Below are 23,869 nucleotides of genomic sequence, written 5' to 3'. Positions count from 1 at the left end.
TGCACCTTGTTGTCTCGGATTCTCCAGCATCTGCAGTTCCTACTATCTCTGATTCATTTTTAATTCTTTTGTGTAATGGTCTTTTACGTTTTTTCCTTTAAATTTGATCAGCAGTCTCAGGAACTGACCTTGACAGTGTACAAAAGAAAAATAAAAAGACAGTCTGTCCAGAAAGGTTTCACCCTGGGATCTGACTCGTACAGTATTACCAACAGCTGGGATCATATCAAAATCAAAAGATAATGCCCTAAACAGAGACATGGCATCACGCATAAATTTTCCTTCAGCTACAATCCATATCCATCCATTCATCCACGACCACTGATTGTCCTGTTCACTAACGGCAGTTACCACACATGATAGCCACCTTTTGAAGATATTTTGATCCTTTGTTGCTTAGTAATGTTTTCCAACCCTACTATTAGGTTTCTATTTTTTTTGTTCTAAGTGTCACTTCTGTCAATCTCTGATGTTGCTGTGACCATGTTCATCGCTCCTGTTACTGCTCGTCGGGTTGTAAATTTTGCTTTGCCTTTGACCTGCGTGAATCACACACTGTTCATTGTTATTCCTTTCTGTTCAGAGTTGAAAGAAGAAATGAAATAATTTGCATTTCTGTCACATTTCACGCTCTCAGAATATCTGAAAGCACTTTACAGCTGACGAAGTGTCAGTTAATGCTATTCAGTGTGGTAATACGAGAAATCTGGCATCCATATGTGCACAGCAAGCTCCCATGAACGGTAATGACAAAATGATTGCTAGGGAAACTGCACGCCCCCCCACCCTCCAATTCTTCACAGGATAGGGCTATGGGGATTTTCACATCCTGCTGAGAGAGTAAACAGTGCCTCAATTCAACAAGTCATCAAATTAAAGTGGCTTCTCTGACAGTGCAGGACTCCCTGCAGTTCATAGAATCCCTACAGTGCGGAAAGAGGCCATTCAGCCCATTGAGTCTGCACCAATCCTCTGAAAAGCATCCCACTGAAACCTATCCCCTCAACCCTATTCCCATAGCCTCACATTTACTATGCCTAAACCTTCTTTCCTGTAAACCCTAGGATATTATCAGGCAATTTAGCACAGCCAATCCACCCAACCTGCACATCTTTGGATTGTAGGAGGAAACTGGAGCACCTCGCAGAAACCCATACAGAGAGAGAATGTGCAAACTCAACACAGATAGTTGTCCAAAGCTTGAATCAAAGTCAGGTCCCTGTGAGACAGCAGTGCTGACCACTATGCCACACTATCGTCAGCTTGGAGTCTAAACAAAGACGATTAATTTCCCCTTCGACACTTGGCAGGGGGAGTGATTCTTTCAGGAATCAGCAAATTAACAAGTCTGTTCTGTGTTCACCATCCAGTTAAGGACAACAGTTGGGTTCCTGAGGCAGAAGGCCCTTTAGAACAACTGGACTGATCGAGGCATTCTTAACACATTGTCAAAATGTAAACATTCGGAAGGCCCGTAACTCCTAGGCCACAGGGAGGGTTTTGTTCAAGGCTGCAGCCTTTTCCAGTCCATTCATTGGGCCAGTGATAGAGTGTCTGGATGAGCAAATTGTTTGAGCTTGCAGCTGACAAGTCCTCAAACACTAAAGGACTAGATCCTCGGGTCTTAAAAATGGCTCGTGATGCAGTTGAAGCTTTGCTTTTAATTTTCTAAAAGTTCTCTCGATTCAGCAATTCCATTGGAGTATGGCTAATGTAGCTATTTTATTCAAAACGTGAGGGAGACAAAAGGCAGGAAGCTACAGGCTAGTTAGCTTAACATCTGTCATACAAAAGATATTCAGAACTATTATTAACAATGTTATACCAGAGCACTTAGAAAAGCTCATGGTAATCAAGCAAAGACAAAATGGCTCTGTGAAAGGGAAATAATGTTTAATCAATTTAAAGTGCCCTTTGAGAAAGTAACATGTACTGTGAATAAAGGAAAATCAGTCGAGATACTGTACTTGGATTTTCAGAAGGCAATTAATAAGGTGCCACATTAATGAATTGTGGTGATTGGAACCAGGTGGACCATGTTAACTATGAGATTCTTGATTTGGGGTTGGTACCCCAGGCCAATCAGGAAAGCCCTGGCTGACCAATATAAACAGGAGATTAGAATCTGCTCAGTTGAGGGGACTGTCTGAAAGCTGGCTGGCTACAGTCGGTGCACTGTGCACAAGTAAATAAAGCAGGACTTGGTGACAGGATACTGGCCTCTGTGCAGTTATTTCAAGGTTATTGCAGGGAATGCAAGCTTATGGTGTAGGGTTAATATATACCATGATAAAAAGTTGCCTAGCCAACTGATGTAACAAGTGGTTTGGCATAGAGATCATGGCTGGGACCTCAGCATTTTACCAATTATATAAATGACTTGGAAAAGGCCCTTGAGCCTCAGTGGTCGTATTCCTACCTCTGGGTTGGAAAGTCTGGGTTCAGGTCCCACCTACCTAGACATATGCTGTGATAGAGTAAAGGCAAAATACTACAGAGACTGCAAATTTGAAACCAATTCAGAGAACACTAGAGGAAACACAGCAAGGCTGGCAGCATCTGTGGAAAGGGAAGCAGGTAATTACGAAACCTAATAGAATGTGTATAAATTAACATGGGGGAACTGAACACCATCAAGGGATGTTAAATTTCATTTGTACAGGATACTGGATACATATGGACTACCACACACAGTATTGGAGCCTCCTTAGTTAGGAAGTATATAAATGCACTTGAGACAATTTATGTGAAATTTAGGGTTTGAATACCTGAAATGGCAAATTGTCTAATGAGGAAAGGTTGATCAGGCTTGGCTTATATCCATTAGAGTTTATGAGTCTAGAGTTCATATTAGATTAAATTAGAAAGTATATTAGAGCAATTTGATTGAAAAAGGTCGTGACAGAGTGGATTTGAAAAGGATACTTCCTCTTGTAGGAGAACCCAGAATCACGGTGACCCAGTGGTTAGCAATGCTGCCTCACAGCACCAGGGACCCAGGTTTGATTCACCCTCGGGCGACTGTCTGTGTGGAGTTTGCACATTCTCCCTGTGTCTGCCACAGTCCAAAGATGTGCACATTACAGTGGATTGGCCATGCTAAATTGCCTGTAGTGTTCGGGCAAATGTGTAGATTAGGTGGGTTACAGGGGGATGGTCCTGGGTGGGATGCTCTGAGTTTAGGTGTGGACTTGTTGGGCTGAAAGGCCTGTTTCCATACTGTGGAGACTCCATGATCATAATTTAAAAATAAGGAGTCACTCATTTCAGGCAGAGTTAGGAGAATTAATTCTCTTACAGAAGGTCATAAATATTTGGAACTCTTCTTCAAAATGCAATGGAAGCAAAGCCTTTGAATACTTAAGGCAGAGATAGATTATTGATGAGCAAGGGGATGAAAGGTTCTCAAGGGTAGATCGAAATACAGCGTAATTATGTCAGCCATGATTTTATTGAATAGCGAAGCAGGCTCAAGCACTCAGATGCCCTGCTCCTGCTCTTAATTTGTATGTTTGTATAACAATACAGCTTGGCCTGGGAAGCCATCTAGGGTAGTAAGTAGTTTCAGTCTGACACCATGAAAATTCAATTGGCCTCCTCAACCTATCACCAAGTGGGGTCCCAACTGGGGCAGTTGTCTAACCGCCATTGCTGGGCATATGGCTAACAACTCATTAAGACTCCTTCGACAACACCTTCCAAACCCACACACTGTACCACTGAGAAGGGCAAGGGCAGATACAAGGGAATGCCACCACCCCTCCAGGTTCCTCTCCAGGCCACTCACCATCCTGATTTCAAATATCAGCCATTCCTTCTCTGTCATTGAGTCAAAATCCTGGAATCCCCTTTCTTAAAGCACATGCACTGCAGCTGATTCAAGAGTGTGGATCACCTCTACTTTCTCAAGGGCATTCAGGAATGGGCAATAAATGCTGCCCTAGCCAGTGATAGCTGCGTCCCAGAGACTAATAAAAACAAGCTCCCTGAGAGTACGCCTACAGAACAATTGCATGGAAGCAGCAAAGTATTGACTAACCAATGTGGCAGCATTCATTTGTTGCCTCACTTGGATTCTAACCTGACTCTAACCCTGTCACAAAATCCAGCCCCAGGTGAGATTTAACTGCACTTCAGGTGGGGAGGCGAGGAAATGGGGCTCACAGTAAAATCTTGGGTAGACACATTAGGAAGGCCTATTTTGGCTACCTGTGCTATCTTTACAGGAGGAATGGCAGATCAGACACAAATTCGTCATCATTTTGTGTCTTCCTATTTTGTGAGGTTTCTTACCCTTGCCCCATTTTGCTGGACGTTTGATGCTTTAGTGATGGTGTTATTAAACTTGCTGTTTCCTTGGCAGCAAATTCTGGCCTTTTTCACGCAATTATAAAAAAGAGAGACACGGACTTGGAAACTTTCTAAATGCAGTTTTTTGATTAAGTTAAAATCAGGTGGAAGCATTTTCTCTTGTCTCTATTGTCCTGCCATTAAATAATTGCTGATCAGAAAAAGCGTTCTCTCCACACTGTCAAATTAACTCAATGCCAAGTCCAATTGGCACTTCTGGCTGTGTCTGAAATCCATCCCATTCTGCAGACATCAAGCTGTCCCTATGAACCTATCACCACAGTGTTGTACGGGTTTCTAGAGAAAGAGAGAGAGAAAACAGGGGCTGAGCCTTTCATTAAACACGCACACAGAATCTGACGGCCACAACTGCAGCTGCCTTAAATTAAAATTTAAAAGGATCATAATTGGTTGTAAATTATTCAGTACTAGTAATGGACTTTGAGTCACTTTAATTACATGGGAGTAACAAGTTAATCACCATAGTAGACAAAAGAAATGATATGTGTTTATAAGTGGACAGGAGCTGCTGGGTGTGAAGACTGCTGAGGTGCAGAGGTAATTTACGCATCATGTGGTAACTGGTAATCAATAAGGAAAACAAGTTACAAGCAATACTGCTCAGCGTGATGCTGCCAGGGTATCTGCAGCTCCTGCCAATTTGCCACTTGACGGATTAATGTACAACTCTGTGCTAATGCCCAGCATCCACTTGTTTGCTTCAATACTTCCCTGCTATTAAACAAAGCTCAGACCTGTGCTAAAACAGTGGCATAGTTTCACACAGCCAACTCTACCTGTTGAATACCATGAGGCTTTCATTACAAGGTATTGACAAAGATGTCAAGAGTAATAGTTTGGACACAATGAAAATTTAAGGATGCAGAGATAAGGCAAGAAAGTGAATATGAGACCAAAGTCCCCATTTATTCACTCATGGGATGTGGGCCTTGCTGGCTGGGCCAGTGTTTATTGCCCTTCCCCAGTTGCCCTTGTGGAGGTGGTGGTGGGCTGTCTTCTTGAGCCACTACAATCCATTTAGAAACAAAGAAAACAGGAATAGGAGGAAGCCATTTGGCCCTTCGAGTTAGCTCACAATTCAAATTGATTATGGCTTTTCATCCAACACAGTATCCTGTTCCATTTTCAGGCCATACCTCTTGATCCCTTTAGCCCTAAAAACTACATCTGTCTTCTTCCTAAAGATTTTTGATGTTATACTCTCCATCACTTTCTGTGGCAGAGAGGTCTACAAGCTCACCACCCTCTGGATGAAGAAATTTGTCATCTCTGTCCTAAATGGCCTACTCCCTATCCTGAGACAGTGACCCGTTGTTCTGAACTCCCCAGTCATCAGAAACATCCTGCCCTTCCCCTGTCCTGTTCTGTTACAGTGTTATAGGTTTCTATGAGATCCACCACCACCACCACACCCCGCCCACCCCCGTTCTTCCAAACTCCAGTGAGTATAGTCCTGACCAATCTAGTCTCTCTTCTTAGTTCAGTCCTACCATCCCAAGAATCAATCTGGTGGACTTCAGTTAGCCTTCTCAAAAGTGTCCAGAGACATTTTTACAGTGCTAAAGGCATTACACAAAGCATTTTGTTCTTATTGTTGGTTTTGCAAGGGAGCTGAAGTAAAATTGTTTTCAGGTCAAACTGCATCTGTTTTTTAAGAACCTCCAGGTGTCACCTAACCCTAACCCTAACACCTAACCCGAAAGTGAATTCTAACTCTAATCCTAGCCCAAACCTGAATTCTAACCCTAACCCTAAACCTAACCCTAACCCTAGCCCTATTCTAACCCTAACCCTAACACGTAACCCGAACCTGAATTCTAACCCTAATCCTAATCCAAACCTGAATTCTAATCCTAACCCTAATCCTTACCTTTACCCTAACCCTGATCCTAACCCTAACCCTAATCCTAACCCTTACCCTAACCCTGATCCTAACCTTAACCCTAATCCTAACCCTTACCCTAACCCTGATCCTAACCCTAATCCTAACCCTTACCCTAACCCTGATCCTAACCCTAACCCTGATCCTAACCCTAACCCTGATCCTAACCCTAACCCTAACCCTAATCTGAAGCCCTGGTTACAAAATGAAAAGGAATTGGAGATGGTCTTGAAAATGGTCATCTGAACCGTCTCTAATAAATTCACTGTAAGTCATTGCAGTCCGTGGTCATTATTGCATAATAATTGTCAGAGTTATCATCTCCCAAAGAAAGGTGGGTGGGGTTTGGAGTCACACTAGTTGTAAATTGTCCCAAGCAATTACCTCCTTTCATTTTCACCACTTTGAGTTTAAGAGCATCTGAGAACCCTCCAGGAAGAGGTGGGCCCTCCATGATTATATGTTGATGAGGCTCAGATTTTCTGGCAACTCAGATGTTCCAAGCTCTTGAGAAAACTTAGCAACTCAAGGGAGGTGTGACTTACTGAATCCAATTATTTTATGTAATTTCATAGGACTTCCTTATCTCAGCGATTTCCTCTGTCTCTACAAACCTCTGAGAATTGTATTCTTCTTACCAACCTCCAGTGCCAACCTCCTAATTTATAATGTTCTATTGTTATTGGCTCTGAATCTCCATCCCTAACCTTCATACTTTTTTATCCAGCATTGCTTGTGAGTTGAGAGGAGCATTTGTGCTTCCTCCAGCCTTTCAAGCAACTGTTCTATGGGTGGTCCATCTTGTGCTTCTTGTACACCAATGCCTTCCAGTTGCTGGTCTGATTCCCCAGCCTCTCAAAATGCACAATGTTGCTTATTGGCCAGGGGCTGCAGGCATATTGGCCAGGGGCTGCAGCCTCTTGCCTTAGACTTTCCTGCCTAGCAGCTGACTGTTCAGTGGGGCAGGAAATGGAGCAAGAAGAAAAAATGACAATGACGTCCTGGCATTAGATTTAACAGGACCTCCACTTACCCAGCCATTCCCAGATTTCTTCCGACCATCACAAATATGCTCTGTCCCTGCACCTTCCCTGACCCAATTTTCTTGACATTTAGAACAGTGTTGCAAAGCTCTCTTCTTCCCATTTACAGAACTATTATGGCCATTTGATCCATCACACCCATCCCAGCTTGCCTAGCGCCATTTTCCTACCTTCACCCCATAACACTGCATATTGATTCTATTTACATAATCACCTATTTCCCTCTTCAATGCCTGAACCTTTCTCAACCACACTTCCAGGCAGTGCATTCTAAATCATAACTATTTACTACATTAATTTTCTTTTTCCTCCCTACCTACATTTCTTTCGAAACTTACTTTAAATAACTAAACTCTTCTTCCCAATCCTTTTATTGAGGATTGAAACATCAAGGTTATTAAAGATTTCTCCCTCTCTACTCTATCCACACCTTTCCTGATTTTGAATATTTCGATCTTATCTCATTTTAGCCACCTGCAGTCCAAGAAAAACGGTCCCAGTGCCTCCAATCGATCTTCATAATTGAAGTTTCTCATGCCTGTAACTGCTCTTGTAAACTGCAATTCTGTGTATTAAACATTTCTAAATACTAAACAGAAATGTTCAAAATTACAGAAAGGTTCAGGCTTTAATAGAACAGACAGGGAAAAACTGCTTTCATTGGGGCAGGAGGGTCAGTCAGTAAAGAGGCCAAATTTATGGACTTCGATCAAGAAATAGGGTAAGTGAAAATATGCTTTTTTCAGTAAGTTGTCATTATCAGGGGTGTACTGTCAAAAAGTGGAAGCAAATTCAATTGTAATTTTCAATAGTTCAAATGCCCTGCTCCTGCTTATAATGTGTACATTTGTACTACATTTGTAGGGCAAATTTGAAGGCGATGAGAAAAGTGTAGGAGCATTGGTAGTAGTTAAATAGACCTTACAAAGAGCTGGTACCTGAAAGATGGGCTGAATGGCCTCCATTTGCTGCAAAATTCTATGAAATAGGCAACGAGAGGATTGATCCCTTAAATACATGGTTAATCAGTTTACGTGAACCAGGATGGTAACTGGATTTTTTTTACTGTTGTTCATAGAATTTGAAGAGAGTGGCAGAGACCTGGATGGATGAGTATGCAGAATACATCTATCAGCGGAGACCTGAGTATCGGCATCTCTCCACCGGGGACCTCACCGCCCAGAAAATGCTACGGAAACATCTAAAATGCAAAGACTTCAAGTGGTTCATGACAGAAGTGGCCTGGGACCTGCCCAAGTACTACCCTCCTGTGGAACCCTTGCCCGCTGCCTGGGGAGAAGTGAGTATGAGGAGAAATGGGTCAGGCTGGCTACCTGAGTGCTGGCCCACTGCCACCTTGCCTGGAGGCATCATTAACCACAGATTTTACAGTTGCATCACGTTGTCCCAACAACACCCACACACACCCACACCCACACACATACTCACACACAAACACACACACACACACACACACACACACACACAGACAGACACACACACACACACGTATACACACACACACAGACAGACACACAGACACACACACACACACACTGCATAAGAAGCCACATGACAACTTTCACCTGAGTAGATGTCAATCACAGCTCAGTGGGTAGCACTCTCACTTCTCAGTTGGAATGTCATCGGGTTGAGTTCTACTTTGGAGACCTAATGAAATAGTGCAATTCTTGTACTGAGAGAGTGCTGCACTGTCAGTGATGCAGCGTTATCAGAAGGTCAAGGTCCCATCAATCCTCAGAGATGAATATTAAAAAATTCCATCATATTATCCTGAAGAAGAACAGGAGGGAGCCCTCCCCAGTGTCCTGTCCAATATTTATCACTCATAAATTGGTTGCTGTGTTTCCTACTTTGCAACAATAACTATTTGTAAAATGCTTGATAGTTAGTGAAGTATTTTGGAATGTCCTGAGGTCATGAAAGGAACAATGTAAATGTAAGGTTAAGTGTCTTATAGTGCAGTGACAGCATCTTTACCTCTAGGCTAAGAGATCTTGGTTCAAGCCCCACCTGTTCCAGGGGTGTGTAATAATATCTCTGATAAAGTGATAAGAAATATTTCTGGAAGCAAGCCTTTCATTTAAACTTTTCCCTGCGGCCATTCTTTTAGTTTGCTCTCTAATTTTCATGATCCTCTGGTGGCCCTGTTAGAAGCACCCTAAAGTACTTTACTGTGTGAGTCTCCATGCGACACTTCTGTTCTCCATTTCTGTCTGTGATTGTCATTTTCCAAAAGCACACTTAATTTGGAACCAGCAATCAGGCTTTGGATATAAGGAAGGACCCATATCATTACCAGAATTATGAGCTATTCCAGACTGGAGCGGGAACATTCCAATAAGGGGTGTTGGTGTAAGATTATTGTCACTGGCTTAGCAATTCAAGAAAACCAGGTAAATGTTCTGATGCATGGGTTCAAATCCCACCAAGTCAGATTGCAAATTTGAATTCAATAAGGAAAAAGGTTTGGAGCTAAAATGCTAGTCTATTGGTGAGCCACTGCTTTTCCTTTTTTTTGAAAAAGCCCATCTTGATCACTAATGGCCTGTAGGGAAGGAATTTTCCATCCTTGCCTGGTCTGGCCTACATGTGACTCCAGACCCACAGCAATGTAGTTGACTCTTTACTGTTCTCTAGGCAATTAGGAATGGGCAATAAAGCTGGCCTAGCCAGTGATGCCCTCATCCCATTCACAAAAAGTAGAAAATTACTTCAGATTGGAAGGTAGGGATTGTGGAGTGTTATGGATCAAACCAGACCCCTTCAACATATTCAGAAGATATTCTAAACCCTAACTTTTTCTTATTTTAAAGGTAAATGTAAGATGTTGCATTCCAGATGCAGTTCAATTGGTCAAACTACCGGATTTAAAGCAAAACATGTTTTATTCATCTACTATAGCTAAAATATAACAAAAGAGAGAAATAATTGTAAAAGCTTAACTCTGTTGGACAATTTAACAGAATAATAGATACAGTAACTATTAATAACTGTTCCAATACAGTAATATCCCATAACACACCCTTGGCAAAAGGCAAATTCAGAAAACAGATTTGTCTCATATGCAACTTCTTTAACAGGCAGAGAAATCTCTTAAAGCCACAGTATCGTCACAGGAGGATGAGAGAAATTTGATAAAAATTTAAATTTGATTACTTAAAGCTGGTGGATGGGTACACAAAAATGAGTTAAAAGACTAACAGGGTCATCTCATGTGGCTAGAATATAAAAGAGTGGAGATTTGTACCTGATGCATCAAGCCCTAATTAGATGCCATCAAGAATGCTGTGTACAATTCTACAGGAATGATATTTTATATTTTATCTTTGGAGAAGGGGAAGCAAAGATTCACCAGAATGGTAATGGGGATAAAAGGATTGAATTATGTGGACAGGATACTTTATTTTATTTGTTCACTCATGGGACATGAGTGTTGCCGGCTGGCCAGCATTTATTGCCCGTCCTTAGTTGCCCTTGAGAAGGTGGTGGTGAGCTGTCTTTTTGAACCACTGCAGTCCACAAATGCCATGAGGGAGGGAATTCCAGGATTTTGGTATAGTGACACTGATGGAATAGCGACACAGTTCCAAGTCAGGATGGTAAATAGCTTGGAGGGGACCAACAGGTGGTGGTGTTCCCATGTATCTTCTGTCCCTGTCCTTCTAGATAGAGGTGGTCATGGGTTTGAAAGGTGCTATCCGAGGACCTTTGGTGAGTTTCTGCAGTGCATCTTGTTGATGGTACACACTGCTTCTACTGATCATCAGTGGTGGAAGGAGTGAATGCTTGAGGATGTAGTGCCGATCAAGTGGGCTGCTTTGTCCTGGATGGTGTCAAGCTTCTTGAGTGTTGTTGGAGCTGCACTTATATAGGCAAGTGGGGAGTATTCCATCACACTCCTGACTTGTGCCTTGTAGATAGTGGACAGGCTTTGGAGAGTCAGGAGATGAGTTACTCACCACAGTATTCCTAGCCTCCGACCTGCTCTTATAGTCACTGTTTTTATGTGGCTGCTTCAGCTGAGTTTCTGATTAATGATAATCTGCAGCATGTTGATAGTGGGGGATTCAGTAATGATAACACCACTGAATGTCAAAGGGTGGTGGTTAGATTGCCTCTTTTTGGACATTGTTTGGCATTTGTGTGGTGCAAATGTTACTTGCCACTTGTCAATCCAAGCCTAAATATTGTCCAGATCTTAATGTATTTGAACATGGACTGCTTCAGTATCTGAGGAGTCACAAATCATGTTGAACATAGTGCAATCATCAGTGTACATCCCCACTTCTGACCTTAATATGGAGGGAAGGTGCTTGTGCTTCTGGGCCTGGGAGCAGAAGACTCAGGAATGGCCACATTGAGGAGTTTGACATCACTGAAGGAATGGATAGAGTAAGGAGAGAGAAAGTGCTTCCTGTCATGTCACAATCCATAATTAAAGGGCATAAACTTAAAGCTGGAGCCAGGCCATTTGAAGGCAATATTCGGAAAGGCTTCTGCGCATAAAGGGTCGTGGAAAGCTGGAACTTATCCCCAAAACATTATTACAGCTGACGAAATGAAGACTGATTGTTTAATATTAAACGAGGAATTTTAAAAAATCAGAACAGGAGTATGGAGCTACGATGCAAACCCAACATGATCTAATTGAATGATAGATCAAGCCCAGGAGCTAAATGGCCATCTACAATCCTACGACCTGGCAGGGTAGCTGTTCACTGCTGAGCACAAGCTTTGTTCTTCCAGTGCACCTTTGCCTTTTGTCGCTCACCCAATCAGAAGTAACAGCACTTCCACAGTCCCTCTTAATGACTGCTGTTCATCCTCAGACCTGAGGGAGTTCCAGGAATCTGTGAGCATCAGAGCTTAAAAGTCACAGTCTGGGTGAGGGAGAAAGTGCAGCCATCACAGACTCACAGCCCTCGTCACATGGATCTGTGTGGAGTGAATAGACTTGATCCATTAATCTGATGGCTGGCTGCACCAGGTTGCTTCAGCAGCCGTTTAATTCGAATTAGAATGATATTTAAACACCACAGTGTAAAGGAAGATTATCTTCTTGCCCTTTCACCAGTTCCCCTAATTGTTTGCAAATGCCTTATTCATTTTTTATGCATTTAAATCTTACTGAATTCACTGCTAAATTGAGTTTACAACAGTTCCAATTATTTGAAAAATATCCCCTAATCTCAACAGTGGATTAAGATATCACTGAGGTTATCCACTCAGCACAAACAGGTGGGATTTACATAGTAGCTATGATATTGCCACATCCCAAAGGGCTTCACGGAGAAGAAACAGATTGCTTGGCGGAGTGGGCAAGCTAGGGGAGATAAAGTATGAGGAGGCTTTGACGGTGGAGAGAAAGGCCAGTCAGGAATCATGAAACACAAGGAGGATGCAAAAGGTAATTACCTTCAATATTTACTGCTTCTATTACCGATGCACAGTGGCAGCAGAAGATACCATTTACAACTTGCACTGCAGCAATTCATCCCAGCTTCCTCTGACATTACATTCCAAACCCCCCTCCTCTGCCACCTAGAAGGGCAAGGGCAGCAGGCATGTGGGAACCAATGTTCCCTCTAATCTTCCTTTCTGGCTTTACCGGAGATCCATGCATGGCAGTGATTTCTGGAACTGGAAGTCAATGCCATAGTTGGCATGCCAACACCAGTCACCATGCATGCCCACTGCCGCACAGCTTAGAGGCAACACAAACACCTGCAAGTTTCCTTCCAGCCCATTCACCATCCTGACTTGGAACTACATCGCTATTCATTCACTGTCACTGGCTAGAAATCCCAGAACTCCCTCCCTAACAGCACTAAGGGTGATCCTACACCACATAGCCTAGAACCAATCAAGTAGTTGCTTCGGCATTCTCTTCTGAAGGACAATTCTGGATGGTCAGTAAATACCGGTCTGTCCAACAATGCCCACCTCCTGTGATTGTAAAAATAAAATTGGCCACTGCATAAGACAATATTCATATGTAAGCTTCACAGAGTTTACAGAGTTTTGATTGAGGGTGGGTATGGAGAGTTGACGTTAAGAAGGGATTGGTAATCTAGCATAAGGATTTTAATGGGATAGCGAACCCAGACTAGACTGGTGAGATCAGGAGAGATGGAAGAACAGATCCTAGGGTGAAATTCTCTACAGTGGGACTTAGAACCATGACTCAAAGCCAACAGTACAGCCACTGAACCCCATTGCTAACACCAGAGATGAGAAAGAATGTGATAGGGTAGATGGGGAATAGTTATTTTCTCTTGTGTGAGAGTTCACAATATGAGAGCACCATGCTAAAATTCAGAGTTAGCACTTAAGATTTAGGCTAGTGGAACTCTGGAATTCTGTCTCCCATAAAGATATTGATCCCAGGGATCAGAGGAAATGCAAATATCAGGCTTGACAGGTTTTGATTAGGCAAGGGTATTTTGAGTTATGGAGCCAAGACAGGTTGTAGGAATGAAGACAAAGGTGTGCCATGATACAACTGAATGATTGAAAACAGGTGCAAATTGGTTGAATGGTCTAATTCTGTTTCTGTAACCTGGCAGAGTCATCACTCACTAATGAATGTAACTTTTATTCTTCCAGTGCCACTCACTCAGTCATAGAATCCATACAGGCCATTCAGCGCATCAAGTCCACACCAACCCCCAAAAGACAGTCCCAACCTGACCCACCCCCCTACCCTATACCTGTAACCCTCCATTTGCCGTGGTCAATCCACCCAGCCTGACACATCCCTGGACACTATGGGCAATTTAGCATGGCCAATCCATCTAACCTGCACAAGTTTGGACCATGGGAGGAAACCAGAGCACCCAGAGTGGATTCATGCAGACACGGGGGGAATGTGCAAACTCCACACAGAGAATTGCCCAAGGCTGGAATTGAATCCGGGTCCCTGGCAGTGTGAGGCAGTGTTAACGTGTGTGTGTGTGTGTGTGTGTGTGTGTAGGTAGAGAGAGAGATGTATTGGATCATACTCCATTCTTTAAATGTGTACTGACCTTGTTTAAAAATCTGACCTCTGTTTCACTGCAAATAGGTAACTAAATGTACATACATAACATGCATGGATCATGGCATTAAGTGCCAGTGATGGGCTATTGTAATTAAAGAAAATGGCAAACTGATCAACAATGACATGACTGATAGACTTAATGGCTACAAAAGATAGTTCTTACAGCTAATTTTCAGTCAACAAATTCCAATAATTTTCCAGCTGCTTCAGCTTCAACAACGAATGGTGAACAGCAGTAGGAAGATGAAATTTAGGCAACAAAAGTATTGTTTTTAAAGTTACATGGAAAATTGGGAAAGACAGCATTGCGAAAATGGAAGATAAATGAAATTAGAACGATGTTATGCTAAACATGACAATAAATTTAACTCAGCGATAGTAAGATGTTGGAGTCAGAGATAATATAGTGTGGAGCTGGAAGAGCACGGCAGTTCAGGCAGCATCAGAGGAACAGGACCCTTCAGGTTTCAGGTCGGGACCCTTCTTCATAAATGTAACCAATCCCTTCTGCATGCTCTTGGTTCATATCCCTCCATTCATTCCACATTCCAAATTGCAGATGATATCTATGACATATGATTACATTGCTTGTTGTTGTGTTAGAATCCCTGTAATTTACATGAGCTAAGACTTGTTTTCTCTGCCCAGAGAATGTTCAACTCACGGACTCTGCCAGCAGTACTCTCCAGTTGCTGCAGATGGCAGCAAAGGGCAGTGCGAGGCAATCACTCTCACAGTTGCCATCTGCAGACATTTAATGATATTGCAACAATCCCTTCAATATCTCCACAAGTAACATATTAATGAACAGCAAAAATGAAAATTGAAATGCCCGCGGTTAAAAATTCTCAAAGAGGTAAATGACCCCACATTTTGGCAGTGTAGGTCACTTATTGATGCAAGTGTTGGAAATACTAAGGCACTTGCAATGGTTGGGTGGGAGAGATTGTTGTGAGGGCAAAATCAGAACTCCTCAATAAACCAACTCACCCTAACGCGAAGTAGTCCTGGATTTTACTATCTGGGCAAAAAGCCCAACACCATAAGGAAATGCCAGAAGCCGTGTACATGTGTGGGCAGCAGGTTCCTTGGCAGAATTTTCTGGTTGCAGCCAAGCAAGTGGGTGGAAGGGCACCTTCTTGTGAAAGAAGGTGTACTGTCCCATAGGCTGACAGCTCAGCAGTGACACCGGAAAGATGTTGTTAAACCTGAGGCGGTTCAGAAAAGATTTACAAGGATGTTGCTGGTATTGGAGGATTTGACTGTAGGGAAAGCTGAATCGGCTGGGGCTATTTTCCCTGGAGCTTTCATGCAAAGGGTAGCGTGTGTGGGATGAGCTGCCAGAGAGAGTGCTAGGCGCTGGTACAATTACAATATTTAAAAGGCTTCTGGATGGGTAGATGAGTAGGAAGGGTTTAGAGGGATATGGGCCAAATACTGGCAAATGGGACTATTTTAGGATACCTGGTCAGCATGGATGAGATGGACCAAAGGGTCTGTTTCCATGTTGTATAACTCTATGACTCTATAGCTATGAGTTGGGCCAGGACTCTCCAGCCCACAGCAGGCAGGCACAACATATTTCCATTAAAAAGTAAGGCCACGGTCTAAGGATTGGAGTAGCCCAATTAGGACTGAGATGAGGAGAAATTCTTCACCCAGAGGGTGTTGAGCCTGTTGAATTCTCTGCCACAGAAAGCAGGTGAGGCCAAAACATTGAATGTTTTCAAGGAGGTAGGTATAGTTCTTAGGGCTAAAGGGATCAAAGGTTGTAGGAAGAAAAATAGTACACCAGGAGAGAGGGTAAACCACTCTGGGGAACTGCCAGGGCCTTATTGGCTCCCCTGTCGATGGTTCCCTCTTGCTTTACAAAACCATCTGTACAACACCCAAACTGCTCTGAACCTGCACATAGCTGGCACCCTCCTTCTGCCTACAGCACTGTAAAATGGTCTTTATTTGGGTCTTAATTTGGAGAAATTTGTTGCCCACTTACTTGGGACCCGCTATCCCAACACCAGAAAATCATGCCTTGTCGTGCTTCAAAAGTCAACCAAAATTGTCAAAACCAGGAAGCAAAAATGAGATTTAAATTGCATATGGGAAGAAAAGATTGGGAAAGAAAAGTGGGATCTAGAAGAAAACATAATAGGGACAGACAAATTTCAGACAAAATTAAGCCTCCAACACTGGCTAAGTCATGAACAACTAGAAGCACAGAAACATCAAAAATAGGGACAGGAGTAGCTATTCTGTCCTTTGGACCTACTCCGCCATTCAACATGATCATGGCTGATCATCCAACTTAGGACCTTGTTTCCACTTTCGCCCTATACCATTTGACTCTAAAGAACTATATCTGTCTCCTCCTCAAAATCATTCAATGTTTTGGCCTCAACTGCTTTCTGTGGCAGAGAATTCCACAGGCTCAACACTCTCTGGGTGAAGAAATTTCTCCTCATCTCAGTTCTAAATAACTTACCCCACATCCTTAGATAGTGACGCATGATTGTAGATTCCCCTACCATCAGAAACATGGTACCTGTGTTGACCCTGTCTGGTCCTGTTAGAATTTTATAGGTTTCTGTGAGATCTCCCCTCATTCTTCTAAACTTCAGTGAGCATTGTCCTAACCAATCCAGTCTCTTTTCATACATCAGTCCTGCCATCCCAGGAATCAGTCTGATAAACCTTTGTTGCACTCCCTGCATAATCAGAACATCCTTCCTCAGACAAGGAAACCAAAACCGATCACAATACTCCACGCATGGTCTCAACAAAGCCCTGTTCAATTGCAGCAAGACATCCCTGCTCCTGTACTTGAACCCTCTCACTATGAAGATCAAGGTACTTCTTCACTACCTGTTGCAATGACATGCTTTCAGTGATTGATGTACAAGTACACTCAGGTCTCATTGCAAAGTGAGTCTACACTTGTAAAATTATACTTTAAGAGAGGTCGTTAGGCTGCAGTTATGATTTATCACGCCATTACTAATCCACTTACATAGAAGTGCACCAGCCCTAACATTTCCATCATGTTTACAGTGTAATTAGTGGATACGTACAACGACTGTGCTTTTGGAGATGTTTCATTGAGGTCCTCTTATAGCTCAGCAGGGTAAACTCCTTCATGATCTTTGATGACCTCAGCAATATCCTTCTATTCTTAACCCAAAATATGGGCCATTGGCACCTAATATGCAAGGGCATTCTGTGCACAACATGATGGGGTCCATTTACAATTTCTTCTGAATAAGGAGGAAAGAAAGATGTTAATCAATGCAGTTCAAAATCAGGAAACAGATTGCCAAGTGCATCAGAGAAATGTCCCAGAGCACATCCCATAAACAGAAGCAGACGAAACTGGATGCAGAGCCAAGAAAGGGAGGCTATTAGGAGACATGGTCAAACACACAGCTAAGGTGGTGGTCAAGATAGGTATTAAAGTAGGAGAGAGGGCTAGAAAGGGATTTAGAGAGTCCCAATCTATGTTTGAAGATGTGACTATTATTATACCATAATTCTATCAGTCTTAGTAAGACACAGTTGATAACATTCTCGCTCTGTGTCAGGACTCCATTTCGAGAATTCAGATAGTAACCTTGCAACAGTGACTCTACTTCAGAAGTACACCATTGACTGGAAAGTACGTTGGTACATTTTGAGTGCATTAAAGGTGCTATATAAATGCAAACCGCTCTATTAGCTTCCCGATATGTTTGAAAATCTCGCCACTGTAACACAGTGGCATTAAGATCTGGTACCTACTGCTTGACAGGCTGGTGCAAAGGGATTATTGAATAGAAGTGTTTGGGTGACAGTATCTGCAGAAGAAATATTACAGGGCTGTGGGGAAATGGGCCTGATCTATCACAGAGCTGGCAAAAGCTTCATGGGTTAATGGCTTCCATTTAGAAATTTCTGTAGTGCACATTTTAGGTGCTATTCTATGAAGAAATCTGAGTGTAGATATTTTCCTCTAGTCAGCCTATGGGACTTGAACCCAGGCCTTCCACCTCAGAGGTGGAAACATTACCACTGTGCCACAATAGCCTTATGATAGCTCTAACCAACCCATACAGACACACCTGTGTGTCAGGTGGGACTCGAAGCCAGACCTCCTGGTCAGGACAGGTCAGGACACTATCACTGCATTGCAAGAGCCCTAGAAATCCCAGTGTTGGGATTTTCCTAACCAACTTGTTCAGAGACATTGTTACACGTCTCCAGAGCAGGTGGTTCACTCAGGCAGCCATTTTCTAATTGAAAAATGTCAAGCCAGCCTAGGTTAATCTTTCTCAACCAAGTTTGCCCCATCAAGCTTGGGCCCGAGCCTTTTACTACAATCAGTGTAATTGAATCAGCTGCTTCACATTAGAGACAGAAACGGAAGTTGTACCCTTAATCTGAAAACGTTTCCCGGTATATGTTCTCAGTCTAGTCAAGGTCTTACACAAACTTGAGGGTTGGAGTCCAGGGCAAATTTTGTTAAAGACTGTTTCTGCAATCACTGAAATGGCCACGCTGGTATCGACCTCCATTAGAACTGGGCTACCATTTAACTAGATGTTTACTTTGGTTGGTTCTGATTTGGGTGTTGTTAAGCAATTTAACTATTCCAAACCAGATGTAGGTGAACTTTCCAGGATGTGTACTCTCTTGGCTACCGTCCTATGAGTTCTCTTACTCAATTCAGACCTAGCAGGATTCTTTTGCTGTCTTGAATCTGCACACTGGCAGCAACTACAAAGGCTTGCCAGCCCAGGTCCTGAAGAAAACTTTTGTTTGGCTCAGGCTTGGCTCTGTTTTGGGGTTTTGCTGTGGACTGACCTACAGTCCCTGTGTTCAGGATATGCCCTTAGTGAGGGTCTGCAATTGTCTTCACTCAAATGGTGTTCCTCAAGCTCAGTAAGACTAGTGAGGGTGTCCACTTCCATCGGAATACCCTGTAACTAATATGCTTCACTTGCTGCATTTCCTATGATAAAGCCAGTTGTAGTCACTGTTTGAATCCAGTTGGGCTTCAGCTAGAAGGCACTTTTGCATGGTTACATCATTAAACCCACACACCAAACGGTCCCTCAGCATCTCATTAGGGTTCGTCATTAACCTAGACAAAAATCCCAGTATAGATTCCCCTGGTTCTCAAATTGCCAAATAAAGCCAATAGCATCTCAGAATTAAAGAGGGCTTGGGTTTGTAATATTCCTTAACTAAATCCATCAACTCCTGAAAGGTTTTGTCTCAGGGAAAGTTAGGCTTTGAATAACTGAGAAAGGTACTGATCCACAAGCTGTCAGGAGAATTACTGGTTGTTTTTTCATCTGCCCCAATGTCGTTTGCTCAGAAAAAATAATACATTCCTTCCACATACTGAACCCAGACTCAACGGCAGGGTCGAATGAATCAAGCTTCCCAAATAATGGCATGATCAGAAATGCTTACCCCAACTCAAAGATGACTATTGCAAGCGAATTTCTTCAGAAGCGTGCTTTTCCCTCATTCCCACTGAAATAACTCCACAGAGGCCAGTATCCCACCACCAGGTCACTATTTACTTACATGTGGATAGTCTTTGACACTGATCCAGCTTGCGCAGAGCTAGGCCTCAGAGTGAACAGGATGTCTGATACACCTCTTCTTATTTGTCAGCGAAGGCTCCCTGATTGGACCAGATTAACAGCCCCACTAAGGGAACTCATATTCTATGATGTCTATCTACCTGACCTCATTACAATCACTACGAAGGAGACCAAAACTGCATGCAATACTCTAGGTGTGGTTTCACCAAGGCCCTGAGTGGTTAGGATCTGACATGGACTGCCTGAGAGTGGGATGGAGGCAAATTCTATTATGACTGACACTTGGGAATTGGAAAATTATCTGAAGAGAGAATATTTGCAGAGCTTTTGACTGGGACTAACTCCTAGAGACTAGTTAGCATACAGCATAAATACGATGAATGGTCTCCATATGTGCTGTAAAACTTTGGCACAAGAACAAGTTTAGTGTTAACCCCCTGCATTTTGGCCTCCTCCCTGAAATACATCATTGAGTGCCGCTGAGTCTGACTTGAATGGGAGACGGAGTAACCATGTACGCAGAAGGAATTACCACACTTGGTAGACAGATTACCTGAAAAATAAAAAAAAGTTGAAAAAAAAATTTCCTCGCAGTTAACAAAACTTTATGTAATCTCACTGTCTGTCTTTGTCTCGGTAGCTTGTAGAGCAGCGCCCTCTGCTGTGGATAAAGCTACACTTCAGCCACCAAAAGACCACAAGATAGAGGAGTAGAATTAGGCCATTCAGCCCCATCGAGTCAGCTGTGCCATTCAGTCATGGCTGATATGTTTCACAACCCCATTCTCCTGCCTGCTCCCCCTAACTCTTGATCCCCTTACTAATCACGAATCTATAAATCTCTTCTTAAATATACTCAATGACTTGGCATCCGCAGACTCCTTTGGCAATGAGGTCCACAGTTTCACCATCCCCGGCCGAAGAAATTCCTCCTCATATCAGTTCTGTAGGGTTGTCCTTTCACTGAGGTTGTGCCCTCGGGTCCTAGACTCTAATATTAGTGGAAACATCTTCTCCACATCCAACCTATAAGCAACTGGGCTTATTTCCCAGATACTTAGCTCCTGACAGAAGCTCTTGAAACAAAGGCCTATCTAATCAAGAGGAGCCATTTGATCCACTCCAGTTTTGGCCAAAGTAAGTCACAAAATAAATATTGCTGATGAAAACTATTCAATCCATTTTGTACAAAATTAGAGGTAAGGTAAAGTTGCCTGAGTCGCAGAGGGCCATTGGGCCAGTCTCTCATTACAGAGATACAGACGAGTAAATTTTGGACTTTGTGTGCTTTGCTTAAGTTGGTAACATTTGTGACTACACCTGGAGTAATGAGGGTTTGAGCATCACTTTCCCAAGTGGGTTATTTAATGTTGAGGAATCAAAAAGAACATTTGTTGCAGTTCATTGGTGTATACAAACAGTATACACAGGCACCCACAGTTAAGTTGACATCTGAGATCTTTACACCCTCAAATCACATGTAAACACAGTGAAGATTTCATAAACTTGTCTCTTAAAGGGATACTGACATAATGTGTCTCTTTAAGATATACTGACCTATTGTGTCTCTTAAAGGCATGCTAACGCATGGACCTTGAGATAGAACACAATAGTGAGGAACTACAGATAAATTTTTCAGGAAGGTAGTCTATGTAGAATTTTACTGTGTTCCCAAAGCTTTTGGATGAAAACAGAACATCTGTCCATGTGAATCCCTGCTTCTGTTAGAAATAAGCTTTATAACTGTTTATGGATGTAACTAATTCATAAACAGAATGGAAGGCAGTGAAATAAAAGCAAGGAATGGCAAATTGAAAGAAAAGAAATAACTGGCATTTCAATAGTGCCTTAAGATGCCCTAAAGTGGTTGCATCCAGTAGTTTTGGAAGTTTAGTCACTGTTGTAAAAGTAATCTGATACAAAACCAAACATCATCTTGACATCTGTCTTAGGGAAAATGTTAGAAGTTATTAAAGAGGTTATAGCCATGAACTTGGATAAGTTTAAGGCAGAGTCAACATGGCTTTGTGAAGGAATGGAGGAGATTGGATGGGGTGGAGAAGGCAAAGAGCAAGGCACTGTGTATTAATACCAGTATAACTTCCAGTATGTTCACCATACTGCGAGTCCCACTGACAATCCTAAATTGGTTGTCAGCATAATTTTTCACACACCCAGGATTATCAAGTAAGTGTTGACCAGTTGCAGAATCTTAGCTAATGTTGACACTGCTTTGTGAAATTTGCAAGTGTAGACTGGTTGGGTTTACTTGTTGCAAACAACTTAAGGAACATGCTGTTTGATTGAACCTACGTCTTTGAGACATAGAGCAGACTTCAGTACTGGCACACAGAAAGAACAGGTACATACACCGTACCTATTTCTACTCAACAAGATAGGTAACATTATTCACTGGTTCATTTATCAATGCCCCAACCAATCAAAGCCAACCTACCTTGGTTAAAACCTAAACAAAGCCAGGCAATTAACTGTCAATCATCATTAACTGCTACATTCTCCATGGTAATAATCCACTTGATCAACTTGCCAACCAATTAGCGCACTTCTCTCATCCTGTATAAATGTTAGTTTTCCCATTATTGGTATTTTTGCAAATTATCCTGATGAGTGCAAGACTATCAACATCGATAAATGTTTCATTTATAAGCAATACTCAAATTCCACCATCAGCAGTACAATTGGACTCCTGAGTGAAATTTGCTAAGACTACTTGCAGGAGTAACCAGCATGTTGTGTACGATGTGAGGAATCTAAATAGGGACAGAGAAATATACAGAATCCAGCTCAATAGTCTCCATTTATACAAACAGTTGCTTGGTAGTACAGGACGTAAATATTGTGGAAGAGGGAAACATGTTGCCAAAGTTTTCTTGACTTGCATTCATTAGAATAATGTGAGAATGTCAAAAGATCATGCCAGTTTATACTAAGGGCACTGCCAGGTATTTAGGTCATACATCTTGGAGATGAACTGCTGAAATCAAACTGCATATACCTTCAGTTGTTTGAAATAGACAGAGCACAGACAGTATTCATCCACCCTACAGTTGCAAAATTTCAAAACAAAATGTTTCCATACTTGAACAGCACTTGCTGAATTTCCTCGGTTTGCTAATTGCTACACTAGCAACAAAATTAGTATATTCAGTCGAGATTACAATGTAGTTCATTTATGCTTGCTATAAGCAATATACAGTCTTATGCAGGGGCCTGCTCTCTGCAGACAAATATGATTAAGCTTTGTGCTTTTTTCTGAATTACCCTGTAGCTTGGGGACCCCTTGCTTTCTCCATGGCATTTCCTTAGGCAATTAGAGATGAATTAACAATCAGCACTTTTTCTCCTGTAGTATGAATTATTGTGATAGTTTGTTAGATATTTAGTACCCTTACATTTGTCCTCTTGAGTTCAAGATGAAAAGCCTTAACAACGTATCTCCCTTTGCAGCAAGGTTCCAGTCTCAGTGGTTTCAAAATTATCTTTAACGTATTCCCCTTTTTCTCATGCAGTTCTATCACTTTCTCTTCCAAATTCCTATTGAGCTCCCACTTGGATTTGTTGAAACTTCAGAACTCCACTGCCCCTCCCCACTAAGCGACTGGTGCTTCAACATTGATCACCTTCTACATAAAAAGTTACAATTATCTGGATTGGTTCACTTTCCATCTTGGCAGCTCATCTCAGATGAAAATTGTTATTATTTCAAACATAGCTTTATTTTTAAAATGTGATTTGTGGAATGAGTGGCGTCCTTCTGTGCAGTAATGATTTAGTGCATCCTAATTGTCCTTGAGATTACAGTTTCTTGAGCAACCTTGTTGTAAAAGGAACAATGGTGATGTGAGGGAAAACTTTTTCACACAGTGAACTATTAACGGTGTGGAATGCACCACTTGGAAGTAGC

At 42.2% G+C, this 23,869-nt stretch overlaps 1 protein-coding gene across 1 annotated transcript in view; it reads left to right on the top strand.

The window, feature by feature from the left end:
• Positions 1 to 23,869, top strand: part of galntl6 (polypeptide N-acetylgalactosaminyltransferase like 6) — a 248,889-nt gene that overhangs the window by 173,810 nt on the left and 51,210 nt on the right. The window contains exon 11 of the mRNA XM_048594039.1: positions 8,375 to 8,596. Coding sequence (XP_048449996.1) covers positions 8,375 to 8,596 — 222 coding nt within the window. The remainder of the gene's footprint in view (positions 1 to 8,374; positions 8,597 to 23,869) is intronic.

Source organism: Rhincodon typus, chromosome 3 (genome assembly GCF_021869965.1).
Source record: "Rhincodon typus isolate 14 chromosome 3, sRhiTyp1.1, whole genome shotgun sequence".
NCBI classification, from domain to species: domain Eukaryota; kingdom Metazoa; phylum Chordata; class Chondrichthyes; order Orectolobiformes; family Rhincodontidae; genus Rhincodon; species Rhincodon typus.
Note: the sequence above shows the minus strand (reverse complement) of the source record. Positions and strands in the feature narration are given on the sequence as shown.